Source organism: Drosophila virilis, chromosome 5 (genome assembly GCF_030788295.1).
Source record: "Drosophila virilis strain 15010-1051.87 chromosome 5, Dvir_AGI_RSII-ME, whole genome shotgun sequence".
Lineage (NCBI taxonomy): Eukaryota > Metazoa > Arthropoda > Insecta > Diptera > Drosophilidae > Drosophila > Drosophila virilis.
Genome location: NC_091547.1, coordinates 21,735,741 through 21,754,556, shown reverse-complemented (window position 1 = coordinate 21,754,556; position 18,816 = coordinate 21,735,741). Strand labels below are relative to the sequence as shown.

The 18,816-nt window shown below is 40.8% G+C and overlaps 2 protein-coding genes and 1 long non-coding RNA gene across 4 annotated transcripts; 1 reads left to right on the top strand and 2 right to left on the bottom strand.

The window, feature by feature from the left end:
• Window positions 1–5,407: 5,407 nt before the first annotated feature.
• LOC116651243 (uncharacterized) lies at window positions 5,408–6,675 on the bottom strand. 2 transcript variants are annotated; one of them, XR_004304230.2, is made up of 3 exons: window positions 5,873–6,675; window positions 5,560–5,780; window positions 5,408–5,494 (listed from the first exon to the last, which is right to left on the bottom strand). It is a non-coding gene; the product is annotated as an uncharacterized lncRNA (long non-coding RNA). The 2 variants fall into 2 exon arrangements; XR_004304231.2 differs by having other exon boundaries at window positions 5,411–5,494; window positions 5,560–6,489; window positions 6,563–6,675.
• A 7,974-nt stretch (window positions 6,676–14,649) lies between these two features.
• On the top strand, window positions 14,650–17,125 carry ppk6 (pickpocket 6). Its single transcript, XM_002049143.4, has 6 exons — window positions 14,650–14,837; window positions 14,900–15,103; window positions 15,168–15,904; window positions 16,635–16,752; window positions 16,814–16,923; window positions 16,979–17,125. Exons 1-6 carry the CDS (start codon window positions 14,650–14,652, stop codon window positions 17,116–17,118), a joined length of 1,497 nt encoding a protein of 498 aa, XP_002049179.1. The 3' UTR covers window positions 17,119–17,125.
• On the bottom strand, window positions 16,595–18,716 carry l(2)k09848 (lethal (2) k09848). The gene is made up of 4 exons (XM_002049144.4): window positions 18,516–18,716; window positions 17,744–18,462; window positions 17,334–17,689; window positions 16,595–17,270 (listed from the first exon to the last, which is right to left on the bottom strand). The coding sequence occupies exons 1-4, from the start codon at window positions 18,601–18,603 to the stop codon at window positions 17,174–17,176; spliced, it is 1,260 nt and encodes a 419-aa protein (XP_002049180.1). The 5' UTR covers window positions 18,604–18,716; the 3' UTR covers window positions 16,595–17,173.
• Between the last annotated feature and the right edge of the window lie 100 nt (window positions 18,717–18,816).

Genomic DNA, 18,816 nt, shown 5'->3' with positions numbered 1-18,816 from the left:
GAACTTGTCGAGGAGATATGACGTTCCAAAACGACATAACTCCACGCGGAAATATGACGTTCCAAAACGACGTAGCTCCACGCGGATATATGACGTTCCAAAACGACGTAGCTCCGCGCGGAGATATGACGTTCAAAAACGACATAGCTCTGCGCGGAGATATGCGTTCCAAAACAACAGAATTTCTCGAGGAGATATGACGTTTCAAAACGACCTAACTCCGCGCGGAGATATGACGTTCCAAAACGACAGAACTTCTCGAGGAGATATGACGTTCCAAAACAACATAACTCCACGCGGAAATATAACGTTCCAAAACGTCAGAACTTCGCGAGGAGATATGACGTTCCAAAACGACAGAACTTCTCGAGGAGATATGACGTTCCAAAACGACATAGCTCCGCGTGGAGATATGACGTTCCAAAACGACGTAGCTCCGCGCGGAGATATGACGTTCAAAAACGACATAGCTCCGCGCGGAGATATGCGTTCCAAAACAACAGAGCTTCTCGAGGAGATATGACGTTTCAAAACGACTTAACTCCGCGCGGAGATATGACGTTCCAAAACGACAGAACTTAGCGAGGAGATATGACGTTCCAAAACGGCAGAACTTCTCGAGCAGAAATGACGTTCCAAAACGACATAACTCCACGCGGAAATATGACGTTCCAAAACGTCAGAACTTCGCGAGGAGATATGACGTTCCAAAACGACAGAACTTCTCGAGGAGATATGACGTTCCAAAACGACATAGCTCCGCGTGGAGATATGACGTTCCAAAACGACATAACTCCACGCGGAGATATGACGTTCCAAAACGACATAACTCCGCGCGAAGATATGACGTTCCAAAACAACAGAACTTCTCGAGGAGATATGACGTTCCAAAACGATATAACTCCGCGCGGAGATATGACGTTCCGAAACGACAGAACTTCTCGAGGAGATATGACGTTCCAAAACGACATAACTCCACGCGGAAATATGACGTTCCAAAACGACAGAACTTAGCGAGGAGATATGACGTTCCAAAACGGCAGAACTTCTCGAGCAGAAATGACGTTCCAAAACGACATAACTCCGCGCGGAGATATGACGTCCCAAAACGGCATAACTCCGCGCGGAGATATGACGTTCCAAAACGACAGAACTTCTCGAGGAGATATGACGTTCCAAAACAACATAACTCCGCGCGGAAATATGACGTTCCAAAACGACATAACTCCGCGCGGAGATATGACGTTCCGAAATGACAGAACTTCTCGAGGAGATATGACGTTCCAAAACGACATAACTCCACGCGGAGATATGACGTTCCGAAACGACAGAACTTCTCGAGGAGATATGACGTTCCAAAACGACAGAACTTCTCGAGCAGAAATGACGTTCCAAAACGACATAACTCCGCGCGGAGATATGACGTCCCAAAACGGCATAACTCCGCGCGGAGATATGACGTTCCAAAACGACAGAACTTCTCGAGGAGATATGACGTTCCAAAACGACAGAACTTCGCGAGGAGATATGACGTTCCAAAACGACAGAACTTCTCGAGGAGATATGACGTTCCAAAACGACATAGCTCCGCGTGGAGATATGACATTCCAAAACGACATAACTCCACGCGGAGATATGACGTTCCAAAACGACATAGCTCCGTGCGGAGATATGACGTTCCAAAACGACATAACTCCACGCGGAGATATGACGTTCCAAAACGACATAACCCCGCGTGGAGATATGACGATCCAAAACGACATAACTCCGCGAGGAAATATGACGTTCCAAAACAACAGAACTTCTCGAGGAGATATGACGTTTCAAAACGAAATAACTCCGCGCGGAGATATGACGTTCCAAAACGACATAACTCCGCGTGGAGATATGACGTTTCAAAGCGACATAACTCCGCGAGGAAATATGACGTTCCAAAACGACAGAACTTCGCGAGGAGATATGCCGTTCCAAAACGACAGAACTTCTCGAGGAGATATGACGTTCCAAAACGACATAGCTCCGCGTGGAGATAAGACGTTCCAAAACGACATAACTCCACGCGGAGATATGACGTTCCAAAACGACATAACTCCGCGCGGAGATATGACGTTCCAAAACGACATAACTCCGCGCGGAGATATGACGTTCCAAAACGACATAACTCCGCGCGGAGATATGACGTTCCAAAACGACATAGCTCCACGCGGAGATTTGACGTTCCAAAACGACATAACCCCGCTTGGAGATATGACGTTCCAAAACGACATAACTCCACGCAGAGATATGACGTTCCAAAACGACATAGCTCCGCGCGGAGATATGACGTTCCAAAACGACATAGCTCCGCGCGGAGATATGACGTTCCAAAACGACATAACTCCGCGCGGAAATTATGATCCCATTACATTAGCGCTATCGTTGGCTCACGATATTTAAATAAAAATTCAGCTGAAGTACCAGGCGAACAGAAATGAGCAGCAAGCAGACAAAAAATCAAAAAATTAAATGTTAACAGTCGACCCAACAGCTGCAGCTGTTATTTAACAGCGCACTGTAAAATAGCAGTGAACTAACATTCTTGCCCCTTAAGCGTATGCAATAGAATTTTTACTAAAAAAATTTTTCTGATCGTCTGGCTTCTGCTGATTTTTGTTCGCCTGGTATTTTAGTCAAATTTTAATTTAAGTCTGGCGCCCCCTGAACATGATCTGAGCAGCCACTTAACAGTCGCCTTTAAATACGACCTAACAGCTGCTTATTAACAGCCGCATGTTAAGAAGCTTAACATTTTCACTCAAAAGTTTTTTTTAGCAAAATCAACATCGCCTGCGAATGAAACAGTCAATGGTTCCCAGATGAACCTTTCATGCTTGTTCAATCACACAAAAGGTATAGATTGGGTGAGCTTTAATTTCTGAAGAACAACTCAACATCAACTCCGGTCCACGCAACCACTGGCCTCCACTGCCTCCAGCTGCTGCTGCACCGATATGAAACCTTTCTTTTGGTCGTGCTCAGCATGAATCGAAAGAGGTATTTTATTTAAAAATCAGGCTTGAATTACTGGAAAGAACTTATTAATTTATATATATTTTTTATCTTTACAGATTGGTTAATTTAGGAATCTTCAATCAATCCTATTATTTTCGGACAAACCCCAAAAGGCACATTTATCCGGCATCGACCTTCATTTGCCCGAGAAATATGCATTTAATAATGCATATACCAAATATTTAAGTCACACATAAAACCAAATAAGCAACAATTATTAGAAGTTTTACTATTTTTGTATAGTTGAAAGATTTGTCAAAATTTATAGTTACTAATTTTATATTTATGTAAATAAATTATATAAATATGTAATCAAATTAATTCTTTTTTATTTCAAGGGGCACGTTTATTTGTTGGCATTTAATATTCAAAAATCAACGGTCAAAAAATTTCATTCATTGGGCCGCTGGCTCGGGATATTTTCCTTAAAATCCAGCTGAAATACCAGGCGCACAGAAATTAGCAGTAGGCAGACAAATGAAAAACTTTTGAGTGAAAATGTTAAGCTTCTTAACATGCGGCTGTTAATAAGCAGCTGTTAGGTCGTATTTAAAGGCGACTGTTAAGTGGCTGCTCAGATCATGTTCATAGGGGGCGCCAGACTTAAATTAAAATTTGACTAAAATACCAGGCGAACAAAAATCAGCAGAAGCCAGACGATCAGAAAAATTTTTTTAGTAAAAATTCTATTGCATACGCTTAAGGGGCAAGAATGTTAGTTCACTGCTATTTTACAGTGCGCTGTTAAATAACAGCTGCAGCTGTTGGGTCGACTGTTAACATTTAATTTTTTGATTTTTTGTCTGCTTGCTGCTCATTTCTGTTCGCCTGGTACTTCAGCTGAATTTTTATTTAAATATCGTGAGCCAACGATAGCGCTAATGAAATGGGATCATAATTTCCGCGCGGAGTTATGTCGTTTTGGAACGTCATATCTCCGCGCGGAGTTATGTCGTTTTGGAACGTCATATCTCCGCGCGGAGCTATGTCGTTTTGGAACGTCATATCTCCGCGCGGAGCTATGTCGTTTTGGAACGTCATATCTCCGCGCGGAGCTATGTCGTTTTGGAACGTCATATCTCCGCGCGGAGTTATGTCGTTTTGGAACGTCATATCTCCGCGCGGGGTTATGTCGTTTTGGAACGTCATATCTCCGCGCGGAGTTATGTCGTTTTGGAACGTCATATCTCCTCGAGAAGTTCTGTCATTTTGGAACGTCATATCTCCGCGCGGAGCTATGTCGTTTTGGAACGTCATATCTCTGCGTGGAGTTATGTCGTTTTGGAACGTCATATCTCCGCGCGGAGTTATGTCGTTTTGGAACGTCATATCTCCGCGTGGAGTTATGTCGTTTTGGAACGTCATATCTCCGCGCGGAGTTATGTCGTTTTGGAACGTCATATCTCCGCGTGGAGTTATGTCGTTTTGGAACGTCTTATCTCCACGCGGAGCTATGTCGTTTTGGAACGTCATATCTCCTCGAGAAGTTCTGTCGTTTTGGAACGTCATATCTCCGCGCGGAGCTAAGTCGTTTTGGAACGTCATATCTCTGCGTGGAGTTATGTCGTTTTGGAACGTCATATCTCCAAGCGGAGTTATGTCGTTTTGGAACGTCATATCTCCGCGTGGAGTTATGTCGTTTTGGAACGTCATATCTCCGCGTGGAGTTATGTCGTTTTGGAACGTCTTATCTCCACGCGGAGCTATGTCGTTTTGGAACGTCTTGCCCCTTGAAATAAAAAAGAAGTAATTTGATTACATATTTATATAATTTATTTACATAAATATAAAATTAGTAACTATAAATTTTGACAAATCTTTCAACTATACAAAAATAATAAAACTTATAATAATTGTTGCTTATTTGGTCTTATGTGTGACTTAAATATTTGGTATATGCATTATTAAATGCATATTTCTCGGGCAAATGAAGGTCGATGCCGGATAAATGTGCCTTTTGGGGTTTGTCCGAAAATAATAGGATTGATTGAAGATTCCTAAATTAACCAATCTGTAAAGATAAAAAATATATATAAATTAATAAGTTCTTTCCAGTAATTCAAGCCTGATTTTTAAATAAAATACCTCTTTCGATTCATGCTGAGCACGACCAAAAGAAAGGTTTCATATCGGTGCAGCAGCAGCTGGAGGCAGTGGAGGCCAGTGCTTGCGTGGACCGGAGTTGATGTTGAGTTATTCTTCAGAAATTAAAGCTCACCCAATCAATCTATACCTTTTGTGTGATTGAACAAGCATGAAAGGTTCATCTGGGAATTATTGACTGTTTCATTCGCAGGCGATGTTGATTTTGCTAGAAAATAGAAAACATTTTAGTATAAAATAGGATTTCGTACTAAAATCACACTTATCGCAAATATAATTTGATTTTTTTCCCAATATTAGATAAATTGTTTCACATAATATGTCTTCTGGTAAGTTTAGTCTGCATTTAAAGAATAGGAGGGGGTTAGTTGAAGCAACACTATGCGATATGTTAACTAAAGTGACCTGAAGTCTTGCTCACTCACTGCAAAGTTTTGGTGTTTCTGTAAGTTCTATATGTATCGTGGTAATCAGATTAACAATTGCTGGTAATGGCGTCAAAAGTGGAGCCAGCCCAAGGAGATCTGTGCTCCAAAGTGATTTATCTGGCTGCATAGCTGCGCACAGATGGCGGGAAGCATCTCGTGCCCCGAAGACACAGGCTGTCGCCTAACGGCATTGGGAGGCTGAAGAAGAAAACAGTCATAACTAACAATTAGTGGAACAAAGATGCCAATCTTGGCCACTAAACAGAGCTGGCGGCAGCTTTGGGGGCAACCTCTTATCCTTAACGGGTTTGGGCATTCATAATTCCTCATTTGGGCTCTTGCATGAAAATGAGCTCGCTCGAATGGACAGATTCTTATCCTGTTGCCATATTATATGTTTGCCTGACACGCCACCAAAGGAATCGGCCATTTGCGTCTTGTTATTCTAGCCAAAGCTTAGCTGTCCCTCCCTTCTTCGCTGCCCTGCCCTCACCCACACCCTCTCAGCTTATGGGCACTTCGATGCGTACAGCCTTTTGTCCTCGTCCTGTTTTCGGCCACTTTGATTATGTTTTCGCTTTGCTTTTCGGCTGCTTTGTTAATTGGCGCAACTTGTTAGCCGTGTCCCATTCGCTTGGGCAGAGGCGCAGCTACAGGGCGTGGCATGTGGCAGAAGGCGTGCGCCGTTCTGGCCCGTTGCACGCACGTGTGGTAAGAAAAAAAATTGTAATTCAGGCTTGTTTATGTCTATGGTAGAGCGAATTGTTTCCGGCTTTATTCTAGATTTGCTTGTTGATGATTTAAATTGTTTTTCTTTTTTTGTTTGGTCGTGTTATTTTAGTTTATTTTTATTATTGTTATTTCGCGGGATTTTGGTTGTCCTCAATATTTATGACAGCTGATATGCCTGATATATGTTTGTGGATAGGCTGATTTGTGGCTTTAGTGCATAAATTAGTTTTATTGACTCGTAAATTTACTTCGATTTGATTAAGAAATGCCCCTTAATGACTTCATTTGCGAATAAAACACGTAGTTGCCATAAAATTAATTGACTACGTGAAAATTAATTTGACTGGCCTGAGTTTGAGTGTTTTTGCTCAAGTACTTGATTATTAAAAAATCAAAGTTAACAAATTGAAAATATATGTAAAGTTTGTAGTTTCCAAGAATATGTAAATATTCGGACTACCCAATGAATAACTTAAAAGGTGCCCAGTAAAAGCTTATGAAGCAGCTCATGACTAGTAAACAATAAAGTAAGTATTAAAATTTGTAAATAATATTTAAAGTTTAGTTTGTATAGCCTTGTACTGGGTATTATAAAGCTATCATGTGTAACGCATAGAAGGCGACATCTCAATAGCCGAACTAGTCTCCCAGATTTATAGCTTTCGCCTTGAAACTTGGCATGGGCTTGTGTTTCTGTATATATATTTAGTCATAGGCTATTCACTTATCTTAATGAGGAATAAATTTGAGCCGGGTTCCGGAAATACTGTACCTCTAAGACAACTCATTTATTGAGGACTTCTGTGAAACACACAATTTTCTCTATAAATTGCATACTGATTTTAGGGCAATTGGCAAAGCCATAATTTAATTCTATAATATCTTTGTAAGCCACACACAAACAAATACAATATTTATTTTGAACAGAAGCGTATACGAAATAATGGAATAGAATTTCACACAATCTATGTTCTAGCATTAATGGAATTTTAAATCTATGCCAAAACTAAGGACGAGACTTTGAAGTTGATTTTTATTGCTCGTTTTTTGCGCTTACATCAAATGTTACAGAAATTAAATTTCTTTAAAATATTCAAAACTCTTTTGGTATTCTATGTTTCCAGTTACCTTTCAGGGAATCGAATATTATCCATTTTATATTCGTTTTATTGGCTATTCAAATTGGATATCAATTTGGGTAGCCGTAGCGTAAAATTCAATGGAAAAAGGGTCAACGATAAATTTCATTTGGCCCGCAAGTGTTCAAGTGATGGAAAGGATTGCGTCTGAAAAACTCAGCAGTTTAATATGTTCAAATAGATTTTTGTAAAACTCGTGAACGGGCCAATTCATAATGTGCCGTAGTGAACTTTGCCATGCTGGGCATTCAGATAGGGCTTTCGAATTCCAACAGAGAGGACGAAGGTGCCCATTCACATCCTTTCTAAGCAATTATGAAAGTAAATTCATCACATCAAGCGGCCATTTGTTTGGCAGCCAAAGGCCAAATGTCAGAGCTGAGCAGATTCGCTTTAAAAATGAAAAGAAAAGAAATTGCCAGCTCCGAGATTGTCCTTGCCCGCTTCAATACACCTGGGAAGGTGCACTTTTAATAGGCTTAGGAGCCACCCCTAAGCTGGCTTAAATGCAAAGTGCGTTAATTTAATGACAGCCACAATAACAACGCCAGCAGAAGGAGGCATCCAAGCAGCAACTGCCACAGCCAGAGACTGCACGCACTCTCAGGCTTACAGTCAGTGCCAACAGTTTACTGACCTGCCTCAAAATGGCAAAAGACGCCTTGCATGCATCAATTTAAAGTCTCTTAACAACAGCTTTAACCCTTTTCACATTCCACAGTTGGAAAAAACAATCATTTAAAAATCTAGTCAATTTTAAGGAAAGACTAAAAAGTATTGTAGCTAGAATATCAAATAAAATTATTTAATTGTAAATGTAATAAAGCTACATTTTAATTATTAAAAAATACTTGCCAAAAACACAACGCGCCGCACTGAGCACGAAGTTCAGGGATCGAACACGCGTAGACTAAAATGTATATAATTAAATAGATAAAATATCAATATTTATTGTCTATATAAACTGAAATCTTTATATGCCCAAGTTTGGTTTGACGTCAGAGCACGGTATTAATTTGAGCATATATATGTTGGGCACACATTTTTCTAGCCCACTGTAAATGTTCATTAGGATGTTTTCAGGTAACTTTACCCTCATCGAATGGCAGCAAAAAAGAAACACAATTAGTTCAAGGCATTTGCCACCTTTGCCCTTATCGGTTTATTGGGCATTAATGAGATTTCTACGGAAAGCTCCAATCTGAGTATAAATTCCAAAAGGCAAACAGCCAAATTGAATAGAAATTACAGGCATTGTGTCCACGCCGAGTAGTTGTGGCTTTTTGCCACTTTGCCACTAGGAAGTTATTTTTATTTCCATATGCAAAATATTTGGCCCAAAAGTCATTTTAATATTTTGCAAACCCTTGCGAGCCCAAAGAGTTTCGGGCCGTGCACTTGAAGTTCCATTTGTTATTCCAGTGAAGCATAAAGCCATTAAAAATCAATTGGGGCCTCCAAAAAATGCAAAGTGCCCCACTTCCCCCATCCCCATCCTCCATCCAGCATACGGTGTAACTTTTTCCATAGGGCGAGATGAAAGGCAAACAAACATTTTCAATGCCCCGCCCACGACAAATAAACAAAAGTATTTTGTCTTCGGCTTGGCATTCCGCTAAATTGACTCTCAACTTTACGCAAATGGCCCAAAATCTAAATTCCCTTTCTGTCGCAGCTGCCCGTATAACCCACATAGCCCTAAATCTCGATTTTACACATCTAAAGATAACTATATATGCACATATGTGCATACCCTTTCAAAGGGCTTAGTTCGATTTAATCCCAATTCCGTTGTGACTCTCAAAAGTAGAGCATAAACTGGCTTGGTCTTTAACATTTCTATTTACATACAAAAAATGTAGGTATTTAAGATTAAAGATTTGAATATTTGTAAGCATATGCAAAACTAACACATTTTATGGAGGGCATTCGTCAAAGTTTGATTAATGTTGTTCCCATAAAAACAGTCAAGTTAAAAAGAAAATAATCTTAATTTATATTGATAAATATATAATAAAGAGAACAATCGAAAAATCAGTTCCCTAAGAATGTATAGTATATATAAAAAAGTATAGCATACTTTTTGGATTCGAAGCGAAGCTCATTAGCTTTTCAAATAAGGTCACATTATGTTAAGCTCATATGTGTGAAATTAATTTGAAGCGAATGCCATCAAAAAAATGTTCAGTATAAAAAAGAAAGTAGCTAAGAATAGGGAAAAATGCTAAAAGAAATGAGAATTGATATCTAATAAGGAAACTCTAAGGCTAGTCAAAAAACTGATTTCCATTAATTAACTTTCAAGGTAATCAAAAAAAACTCGAAAACATATTCGATGTAAAAATATAAATTGGTTCTTATATTGTTATTAGAATGAAAATAGGTCTGTATATTAGTGTCTAGAAATGTATAATCCTATCAATCATAGTAAAAATTTATTCTTTTTATTCAGACTCGACTGCCAGACATTGATTGTTCAGAAAATGTATAAATTTTTAGGAACAGTAATATCATTATTAATTTGTTCCCTTCCCTCCTGTCATTGTAATTATACCAACTGCTTGGTTTATTTTTATTTTGTGCAGATGAGTATTTAAGTTTCGACTTCAGAGTATTCAGCAAATCCTTTTTTTTATGTGCAAGTGTGTGTTTTTGTGTATTTGTGTGTATTTGTGTGTGCTGTGTCCTTGCCAACTATTTTCGCTGACTCGACACAAGCCACGAATCTCCAGCTCCAACTCGCCATTGCCCTTGCTGCTGTGGCAAATCTCTGGCGAGGCTGTCAATGTCCCTGCTTCCGTTTCCATATATCCTTAATGCCATTGAGAGCTGCCGACTCACAAGCTCCGCTTGCAGCGCGCTCAATATCCGTGGCGCCTGCAACGAGCAAAATATCCCCAACCGACCCCCCCCCTCCCCCCTACTACACACACACTCATAGTTTTTATTCACATTTGGGCCGCTGCCCAGTTACCCGGCGATACGCGGAGACACTTAAGCGTAAAGTGCCGCCTGCAATGGGATTGTGAGTGTCCGGGTGGAGGATTGTACGCGTACAGTGAATTATTTGTTTTTATTTTACGATTATGGCAGCGTCTTCGGGCCATAATAGGTCATTGTGGCTTTCACATTTCAATGTGTATGCAAATATTCGATTGCCATTCGCCTTTTTATGTGCGGACAGCTGATGTTGATGGCGTTGTAAGACACTTCCAAGTGCTGTCCAAATAGCCGCTGGCCATGTTTGCTGCTGGGCTTATAAGCAAATCCATTCCACTTGGCTGACTTGGTTGATATGCCTGATTGTCAGTTGGCATTTGTTGGCTTATCATTACGAGCGATAATCAAAAACCAAATTTGACTCAAGTGCCAGCCAAACATCAATCTAATATTTATCTGAATTGGCGTTTGAGCAATGAAAATGCGCAACTTGTATCGAAAATTTACTAGCCAACACTTCAGCGCATGTCTGTAAAGGTCTCTGTTAAACTTTTACTGTAAAGCATATTCTAAATGGCAATGCTTTAAAGTGATGCGGGTTAAAGCCGGAAACATTTATTTGATTTTGTACACATGTTTGATCCCTAACATGAATGTTAGTGAAATCCCAATAGCGTGACGTTAACAGTGCGACATTACCAGATGTTGATTAACATTCATTACGTTATATTACAGCAAAATCAACTGCTCAACACTATTAAAAAAAGAATGCTAGTTTCACACGAAACTCAACTTTGTTGTCAAATTTTTTTGGCTTAAGCCAAACAAACAAAATAATTGCAAAAAGTTGTTGTAATCAAAGGGAAAACTGCTGCCTAATATGACAAATTCCGCGTTCTACGCTCGAATTTCTGTCAAACAGCAACTAAAACTTTGCTGAAACCACTTGCTGGCAACACACTGAGACTCCCCCCTCCAATCCAGCTTAACCCAGCCCAGCCCAGCCCAGCCCACGCAGCATTAACTAACCAACCAACCAACCAGTTAAGCTCAACTTCTGAAGCCCAAATTATTTTTTCATACAAATAAAAGTTTGCTGGCGCGCTGTTAAAACTAAAAAAAAAAAAAAGGAAAAGCGAAAAACACTTTGACAAACAGGCGAACCAACTTCCCGACAAACAAACTAAATAAAACAGGAGGGAAGGTAAAAGTCGTGAGTGCTTAACTTACAGATAGCCTGTAGCCAGCTCTGAGGTACTCACTCTATTGTCGTCACAGCTGTTTCTAGTTTATGGAATTTCCGACATAAAATATGCAGCATGAAAATGATTATATCTGAGTATGAGTGCGAGTCCTTTGCATACGCGACATAAATAATTTGCACATACAAAAATTACCCTTGCAAACATCGTGTTGCTATGAATGTTTTATTTCCAACTGATTGTTCTCATATATCTCTATAGATATAGTAGAGTCTGATTGGAAACGGTGCAGATAAGAATGAAGAATAAAGATACTTAGTCTACCTTCTCACAAATTCAGACTATAACAACAAATTGCTAAACTATTTAGCACAGCTCATCTACCCCTTTGTTACTTATGCAGGGTATTATAAGTTGAACTACTTAACAAATTGCTAATTTTCGGCAAGCTCTGTGCCCTGCCCGAAGGCGCTCAAAATCCTGATGAGCCTTGGGTCATTTGCCAGCATTATTGAGCTATGCGCTGCTCTGAAAGTCGCTTTCCGCAAAACTTCAATTGGCCCAATTTAAAGTCAACCTACACGTGATGCTCTGTTTATCGGACTCACAAATTTTACAAATAGCCGAGCTATTTGGGCAGATAGTGAGTGTGCGTGTGAGTCTCTGTGTGTGTGTGTGTGTGTATGTTTCCTATCAGACTTTTATGCATGGCGCGACACTCGCGCTTTGCTCTGATAAGAGAGACAGCAAAAAATTATGTTTAAAGTTAAAGGAATTCAGTTTGCCTGTCAGAAGCTTTACATTTTGGTTGACAAAAAATTAAGAGTTCATATGTATTAAAGTTTTCCCTTGGCGTTGGGCGTGGCTTAAGATGCTTTTGCTTTGGCTCGGTTCAGTGATGTGGTTTCTTATACCCTGTAATCATTGAAAACGGGTATAAGGGGCATAACAATATTAAGCAAATGTATTTAAAAGGCAATAGAGTGCATCTCGTCTATATAAACTAGACATGACTATAGTATTTAGTTTAGTATAGCATATCCATTTCCTAGATACCTCATCTAGTTCCTCGCAAATAACAGACATTTTCATGCCATATTTATGCCTTGGAAAGTCGCATAAAGAACGAACAATAAACTCCGAAGTTATCCATGAACGCACTTTTCATAGAATTGAGTCTAGCTCGTCGCAGAGGGCATCTGCTGGTCGGACACGACCGACTGAAGCACACCTATTTAAATTGCGTTGATTAGCATAAAAATAACTCAACTATGCGCATTTAGTATGAGTTGTAGCCAAGAAACTTGCGTTTAATTAAAATTCAATCGCATCTGCTTAAGACGTGACAGTAAAGTCCGCAATAAAGTCAACAACTAATTCCTTATAAATGCTTGTGAGTTGCGTCTCGAACTTTATGAGCTGCAACTTTTTCTCGCATCGAGTAAATTGTTTGTTTGTTTGTTTGTTTTTTTTTCTAGCTGTTAGTTTGTCTCCAGGTCTCGACCTCGCCCTCACTGATTGCCCGCAGGTTGTTGTTGTCCGCACAAGTTTTGATTTTTATTGCCATTGCTTCAGAGCTGAAGATTTGTAGATGAAAACTTCTGGACCCAGCAGCTGCACATGTGGAGCGCGAGAAGTTCAGTTCGACAGTGCAAAAGTTGTGGAAACTTAAAGTTGCACACAAACACGGACCGTTCGTTAAAGAAGTGCACTTTAAACTAGTTGCCCAAGTGAAATTATTGTGTTAAAGTTGACTTTAGCAATGGCAATGGACCTCACTTTGAAAACGATTTAGGTGCATTCACAAACAACAAACGACATTTTTTAACAGCTGCAGTTTGACTTTGAGGCACATAGTGAACATTTAAATGTAGATGTTCTGATTTACCATTAATGCTTGGTTTCATATTTACAGAACTCGTATATAATCAACCTTTTAAATATATGCTAATAATGGTTACTGTCAACAAATCTCTGGTCATCTATTAATTGGAGAACAGCTCAACAACGCGACGGCCCAAAAGAACCTACCCACTTGTCGTCTCCCAAAGAGTAGATGTCTAACTCCACATCATACTTAACTGCCAACGTTTACAGAAAATATTGTATTCTTAAATAAAAATAATAATAATGTTTAAAGAAAAAAGTATTTATTCGGCTATTTTCCGAGTTTTCAAAGAAGAAACCAAAAACTTTTGGAATTTAAATAAATTGCCAGAAAATGAAAAAGCGTCCTTTAGAAACATTTTCTTTAAAAAAAAAAATTTTTCTACGAAAAAATAAGCTCAATATTTTCTGGAATGATTTTCTAGAATATTAAACATGTGATGGCATTATTTTAATTTAGTAATTATTTCTGAACGCATTTGTAACTATTTTACATAGTTTCCCTCAATTGTCCAAGAATTAAGTAAAGCTAAGTTGGATTTCTAGTGATTTTATTGACGCGAAATCCTTATAATATTTTCTTGGGCACCATTAGAACGCTCTTTAATCTTTCTTTTCCTAGCTGTATTGCTTTTCTCCAATTTTAAATTTTGTTAATCACTCTGCCAAACCCATTTGCCTCAGGTTTCAAGAGGCATTTAAACTTTATTATATTATTTTTAATGCTGCGTTGTATCTTAGCAGCTGATTTAGATTTAGTATAAGATTTTAATAAATGAAAAACCTTTTCTCAATTTATTACTAATTTGCACTTGATTGCTGGTCGAAACCCCCCATTCATGGATCTGCCCTTGAAAGTGTATTTCTTAAGTGAGTTCATTAAGAAAGCTTTCTTAAAGTATTTACCACCGTTCCTAGCAATCAGAGTAAATCAATTAAGTTTGCATGCTTCACCTGCCTGGCCGCTCGCGACTCTTTTGAGGTGCTTGGGACCATATCGTTATAACTAATGTGCTACAAAAGACAAACTTACCCAGACTGAACAAATTAGGAAGACAATTAGCCCATAATTAGCACTTAAAGTTGGCAGCCGATGTCCTGTTCATTTTCTGTCCTGGCCTATAAAAGTGAGCGTCATGCGGTGTCGGCGGCTTCAGAGCACACAAAATGGCCAACATTGTCAAGTGGCCGCCCATCGGGCGCGGCTCGCCACGTGGCAGGCAGAGGCTGATTCAATACTGGAGAAGCCATCCGTTCAGGCTGGCCATTTCCAACACCTTCTGGGAGTATACGGAGCGCACCAAGGTGAGCGGCATGTGGCTGCTAAGACGCAATCGCACGCAAGGCTTATCCAGGTGGGTGAAGCTGATTGTGCACTACAGTTGTGGTTGGGTCTCAGCTGGAATTGGCATTGCAGATTGATTTGGTCGTCGGTGCTGGTGCAGCTGCTGCTGTTAAGCATCTTTCTGACCTTGCTGCTTTGGTTGAAGTTCTACTCGTATCCCATACTGAACACCATTTCGAATGATTTGTCCATCACGGATGTGGCTTTTCCCGGCGTCACAATATGCAGTCCCAAAACGGTCAACAAAGAGCGCGTCCACCGCTACGTCCGAACGCTGTGAGTATCCTGGACGGAAATTCCCGCATGACAGCTCGTTCAAAGTCGTATTCAACTTTTGCAGCCAGATACCAAAGGAATATGATGTAGCCGATGTGGCAGCTGGATTTGAGTTTCTCAATGCCTTCACGGATCAGAGTTTTGTGCCGCCATCGCATGAAAGCTACAAGGTTACAGATGATGTGCTGCGCCTTAACAATGTGTCCATTTGGGAGGCTGCCATGGCTGTCAGTCCGGGCTGTGCGGATTTTGTGAAGCGCTGCTTTTGGGGCTACACGGAGTTTCCATGTAACCAGAGCCACGAGTATTTATCCTTTATACCCACAACGGCATTCCTTGGTCCCTGCTGCTCGTTCAACTACAATCCGCGCAATGCCAGCTTTCTGCCCTTCTCCGCCAATATCTTTGGCATGGATGGCGGTCTCACTTTCATTGGCGCTGAGGGCTCTGAGCGCAATCTAAGCACCGGTCTCATTGTGCTTGTTCATCATCCCATGGATTATGTAACCGAGACAGCTGCATCGGTCACCATAACTGCCAGATCCGAGAGCTTTGTCGAGGTCTCGCCCACCGTGCAGACCTCCTCGACGGAGGTGCTCGAGCTGTCGGAGAGCAAGCGCGATTGCCTCATCTCAGATGATGTGCAGCAGCGTAACTATCGTCAGGCATCCTGCCTGCTGGCCTGCCAGACGGAGGCCATTGGCAAGCGCTGCGGCTGTCATCCCTACTTGCTGCCTATTGTGAGCGAGAAGTTCAAGGTGTGCAATCTAAACGATACCTTCTGCTACTCGGATAACTATGGTAAGCTGAAAAGACTTTATATATAACCAAAAAGAATAACTGGGAAGTATGTCACACTTACCATCTTATTTAATCACTTTCTTAACTCGAGCTAGAGCAATTGTTCAGTTAGCTACCTTCAATGGCATTGTCAGGGTGCGCCGTGTCCTTCGCCTTGTGTCTGACATATTTCACGCTCCTGCGAATCGCTTTTGTGGTGGATTGTGGTGTATATGCCGCGTTGTTCTGTTTGCTCCAGTTACATCATTTATAATTTATATTAAATATTCAAAATGCGTGCCCGCTCGTATAAGTGTGTTCCTTCACACAAACACTTGGAACTTGCTCTCGACAACTCGACTTGAACTCAAACTTTCTCCTTTAAGGCGCTTCGGTATGCATAACACTTAACTTACAACAGTTGTTTGGGGTATAAATAATATGTTTCAGCAAGCGCAAAACGAAGAGCTTCTGACTTATGATCTAACTCTAAGAGTAACGAAATTAGGTAGCACTTTGTAAAACTAGGGTGACAATTAAGCCGCACTGAAGAGTATTTAAATATGCTGATTGATTTGATTTAGTATTTCACACTACCATACCTATTATATATCTAAGGACTCTTAAGTTTACAAGCATTGGAATTGTTTTTCTTATAATTTTATCTCAGGAATTTGACCTTTCAAGACGCGATACAAATTCAAGCAGCAATTAGCTTTGACTATTTTATTTAAAACAAATTTACTTCCAGACAATTTTAAGAGCTTACGCTGTGATCAGTGCTTGCCAAATTGCTATGACGTCACGTACTCAACGCTATCCTATAAAACAGATCTCAACCTGCATCAGTTCTCCGTGAGTAACTTTTAGTAAGTATTAATTCCATATATATATTATTGGCATAAACTTAACACTCAATAATTTCCGTAGCACAACCGAGCTGCTCAACAATGACAGCTTTGTGTTGCGCGTGTATTTGGCCAAGCAGGTGGTGCCAGTAATACGAAAGGTGACTGTCATGTCGTGGATTGGACTGTTGTGTAAGTGCTTGGTTATTCCAGCTACTATCCTCTATTTATTTTTACATAACGGCAGCTGACTTGGGCGGCATTTTCAATCTGTGTCTGGGTCTGAGCATGATATCCATTGTGGAGTTCTTTTACTACTGCACTTATCGCTTGTACATAAACTATCAGCAGCAAAGGGAGCTGCATCTAAAACAGGCTTGGAAATAGTCGCATTTTAACATAGCATATATCATTTAATATAAAACTTAACTATATGTGGGATTTATTGTTTTTTCTTTTTTGTTTTCTGCGTTTGTTTGGGCGCTTTCCGCTTTGTGGCCACCGGCGTTTGCTTCTCGACCGCCTCATCATCGCTGTCACTGTGAGATATTGAGAATATATTAACATGCCACGCAATGTTTATATTTTGTCTCAAAACCTACCCCACGGTGGGCATCTGATCAAACATATCCTCATATTCGGTGTCCAGCGGCGTTGTTTTCAGTGCTCGCTTCTTTTGGCTACGCGTTTTCACTTCCTGTTCCCCTTTATTCTCATCATCGCTGGACTCTTTCCGCAGTTCCTCCGGCAGCTGCCTAATAAGCACTTTGGTTGCCTTCGACTTCACATAGCACTGATACAGCAGCACTGTCGAGTCGGCCTCATGAACACGCACATAGCGATCGAGGGAAGCTGAGCTCAAGTATTTGCCCGTCTCATCCAGATGCAGGTCGCTAATGCCCCCCGTAAATCCTTTGTAGGTGTGCACATGAGTTTTCATGCGGCGCGTGTCAAATGCCTGAACAACAAATTAGTGAATAAGAGTTACTCCAATAACATTCCTGAAACTTACCTTCAAAACGCCCATGGTAGTGCCTGTATATATGTAATTACCGCGCGCCGCCAGCGTCGCGAAGCTCATGCCGTGCTCCTCACTGGCAAAGTGTGAAACTGGACGCCGTTGCTTTCGCGTGTCGTAGAGCCTCACATAGCCATGGCGCGAACAGGTGGCTAATACGTTTGGGCCATCCACGAAGCCAATATCGCTATCCCAAACGGGCACCTCGAGTTGCAAATAATCGTTGGGCAAATTCTTGGAGCTAAATATTTGCTTGCCATCGGCGCTCAAATCGTAAACTTTAAGATTATTCTGTCGTGCCTTGCCGCCGGTGGCTACAATGTGCGTAGCCGTGGAGCACTGACGTAAATGATCCATATGATCACCTGTGTTGATAATGACTGGCTCTTTCTCCTGCTTCTCCTCCTCCTCGTCCATTGCATCAAGCGACAAGCTCTGTATTTGTCCATTGCCAATGCCAGCAATCAAATTGTTGTTATAGCGCGCCAAACCCACAATTGGAGCGCCTGTAAAATTAACTCGCCGCGTGTTGATGCCACCGCCAATTCCAAGCGAATGGAGTTCGGCAACGTTTTTAGCTCGACCGAGCAGAATTTCGGTTTGCGCTTCATTTCCAAAGGCCAGCGTTGTTACACGCGATTCCTTATCTAGGGCGCTTATATCGCTGAGATTTGACTGAGTATGTGGATTCTGCTCAGCAGCGGGCAGCAGATCTGCAAAAAGTGTCTAAATGAGCGCCGGCAGCAGAGCATGGAGTTTGACTTACGTTTAAAGGAGCCCGTGTGTGTGCCCACAAACAATTCATGTTTGGCTGTATAATTGGGATGTTTCAGGTTCGCTGTAGTCCACTTCATATTGTTAAATCGCCTTTAAAATTTGGTTCTATAACGATAAAACAACTCGCAACTATTAGCGAGCAGGCAAAACAAATGCAACACGTGCAGCGCCTAATGTGTGTGAGCGAGTCAGCCCTGCTTTTTTTTCTGTGCTGCAAAACGATAAGCTGCAGTAGTTTCCAACACTGATTACTAATCATATAACACACACTAGCGATGTACGATATATAT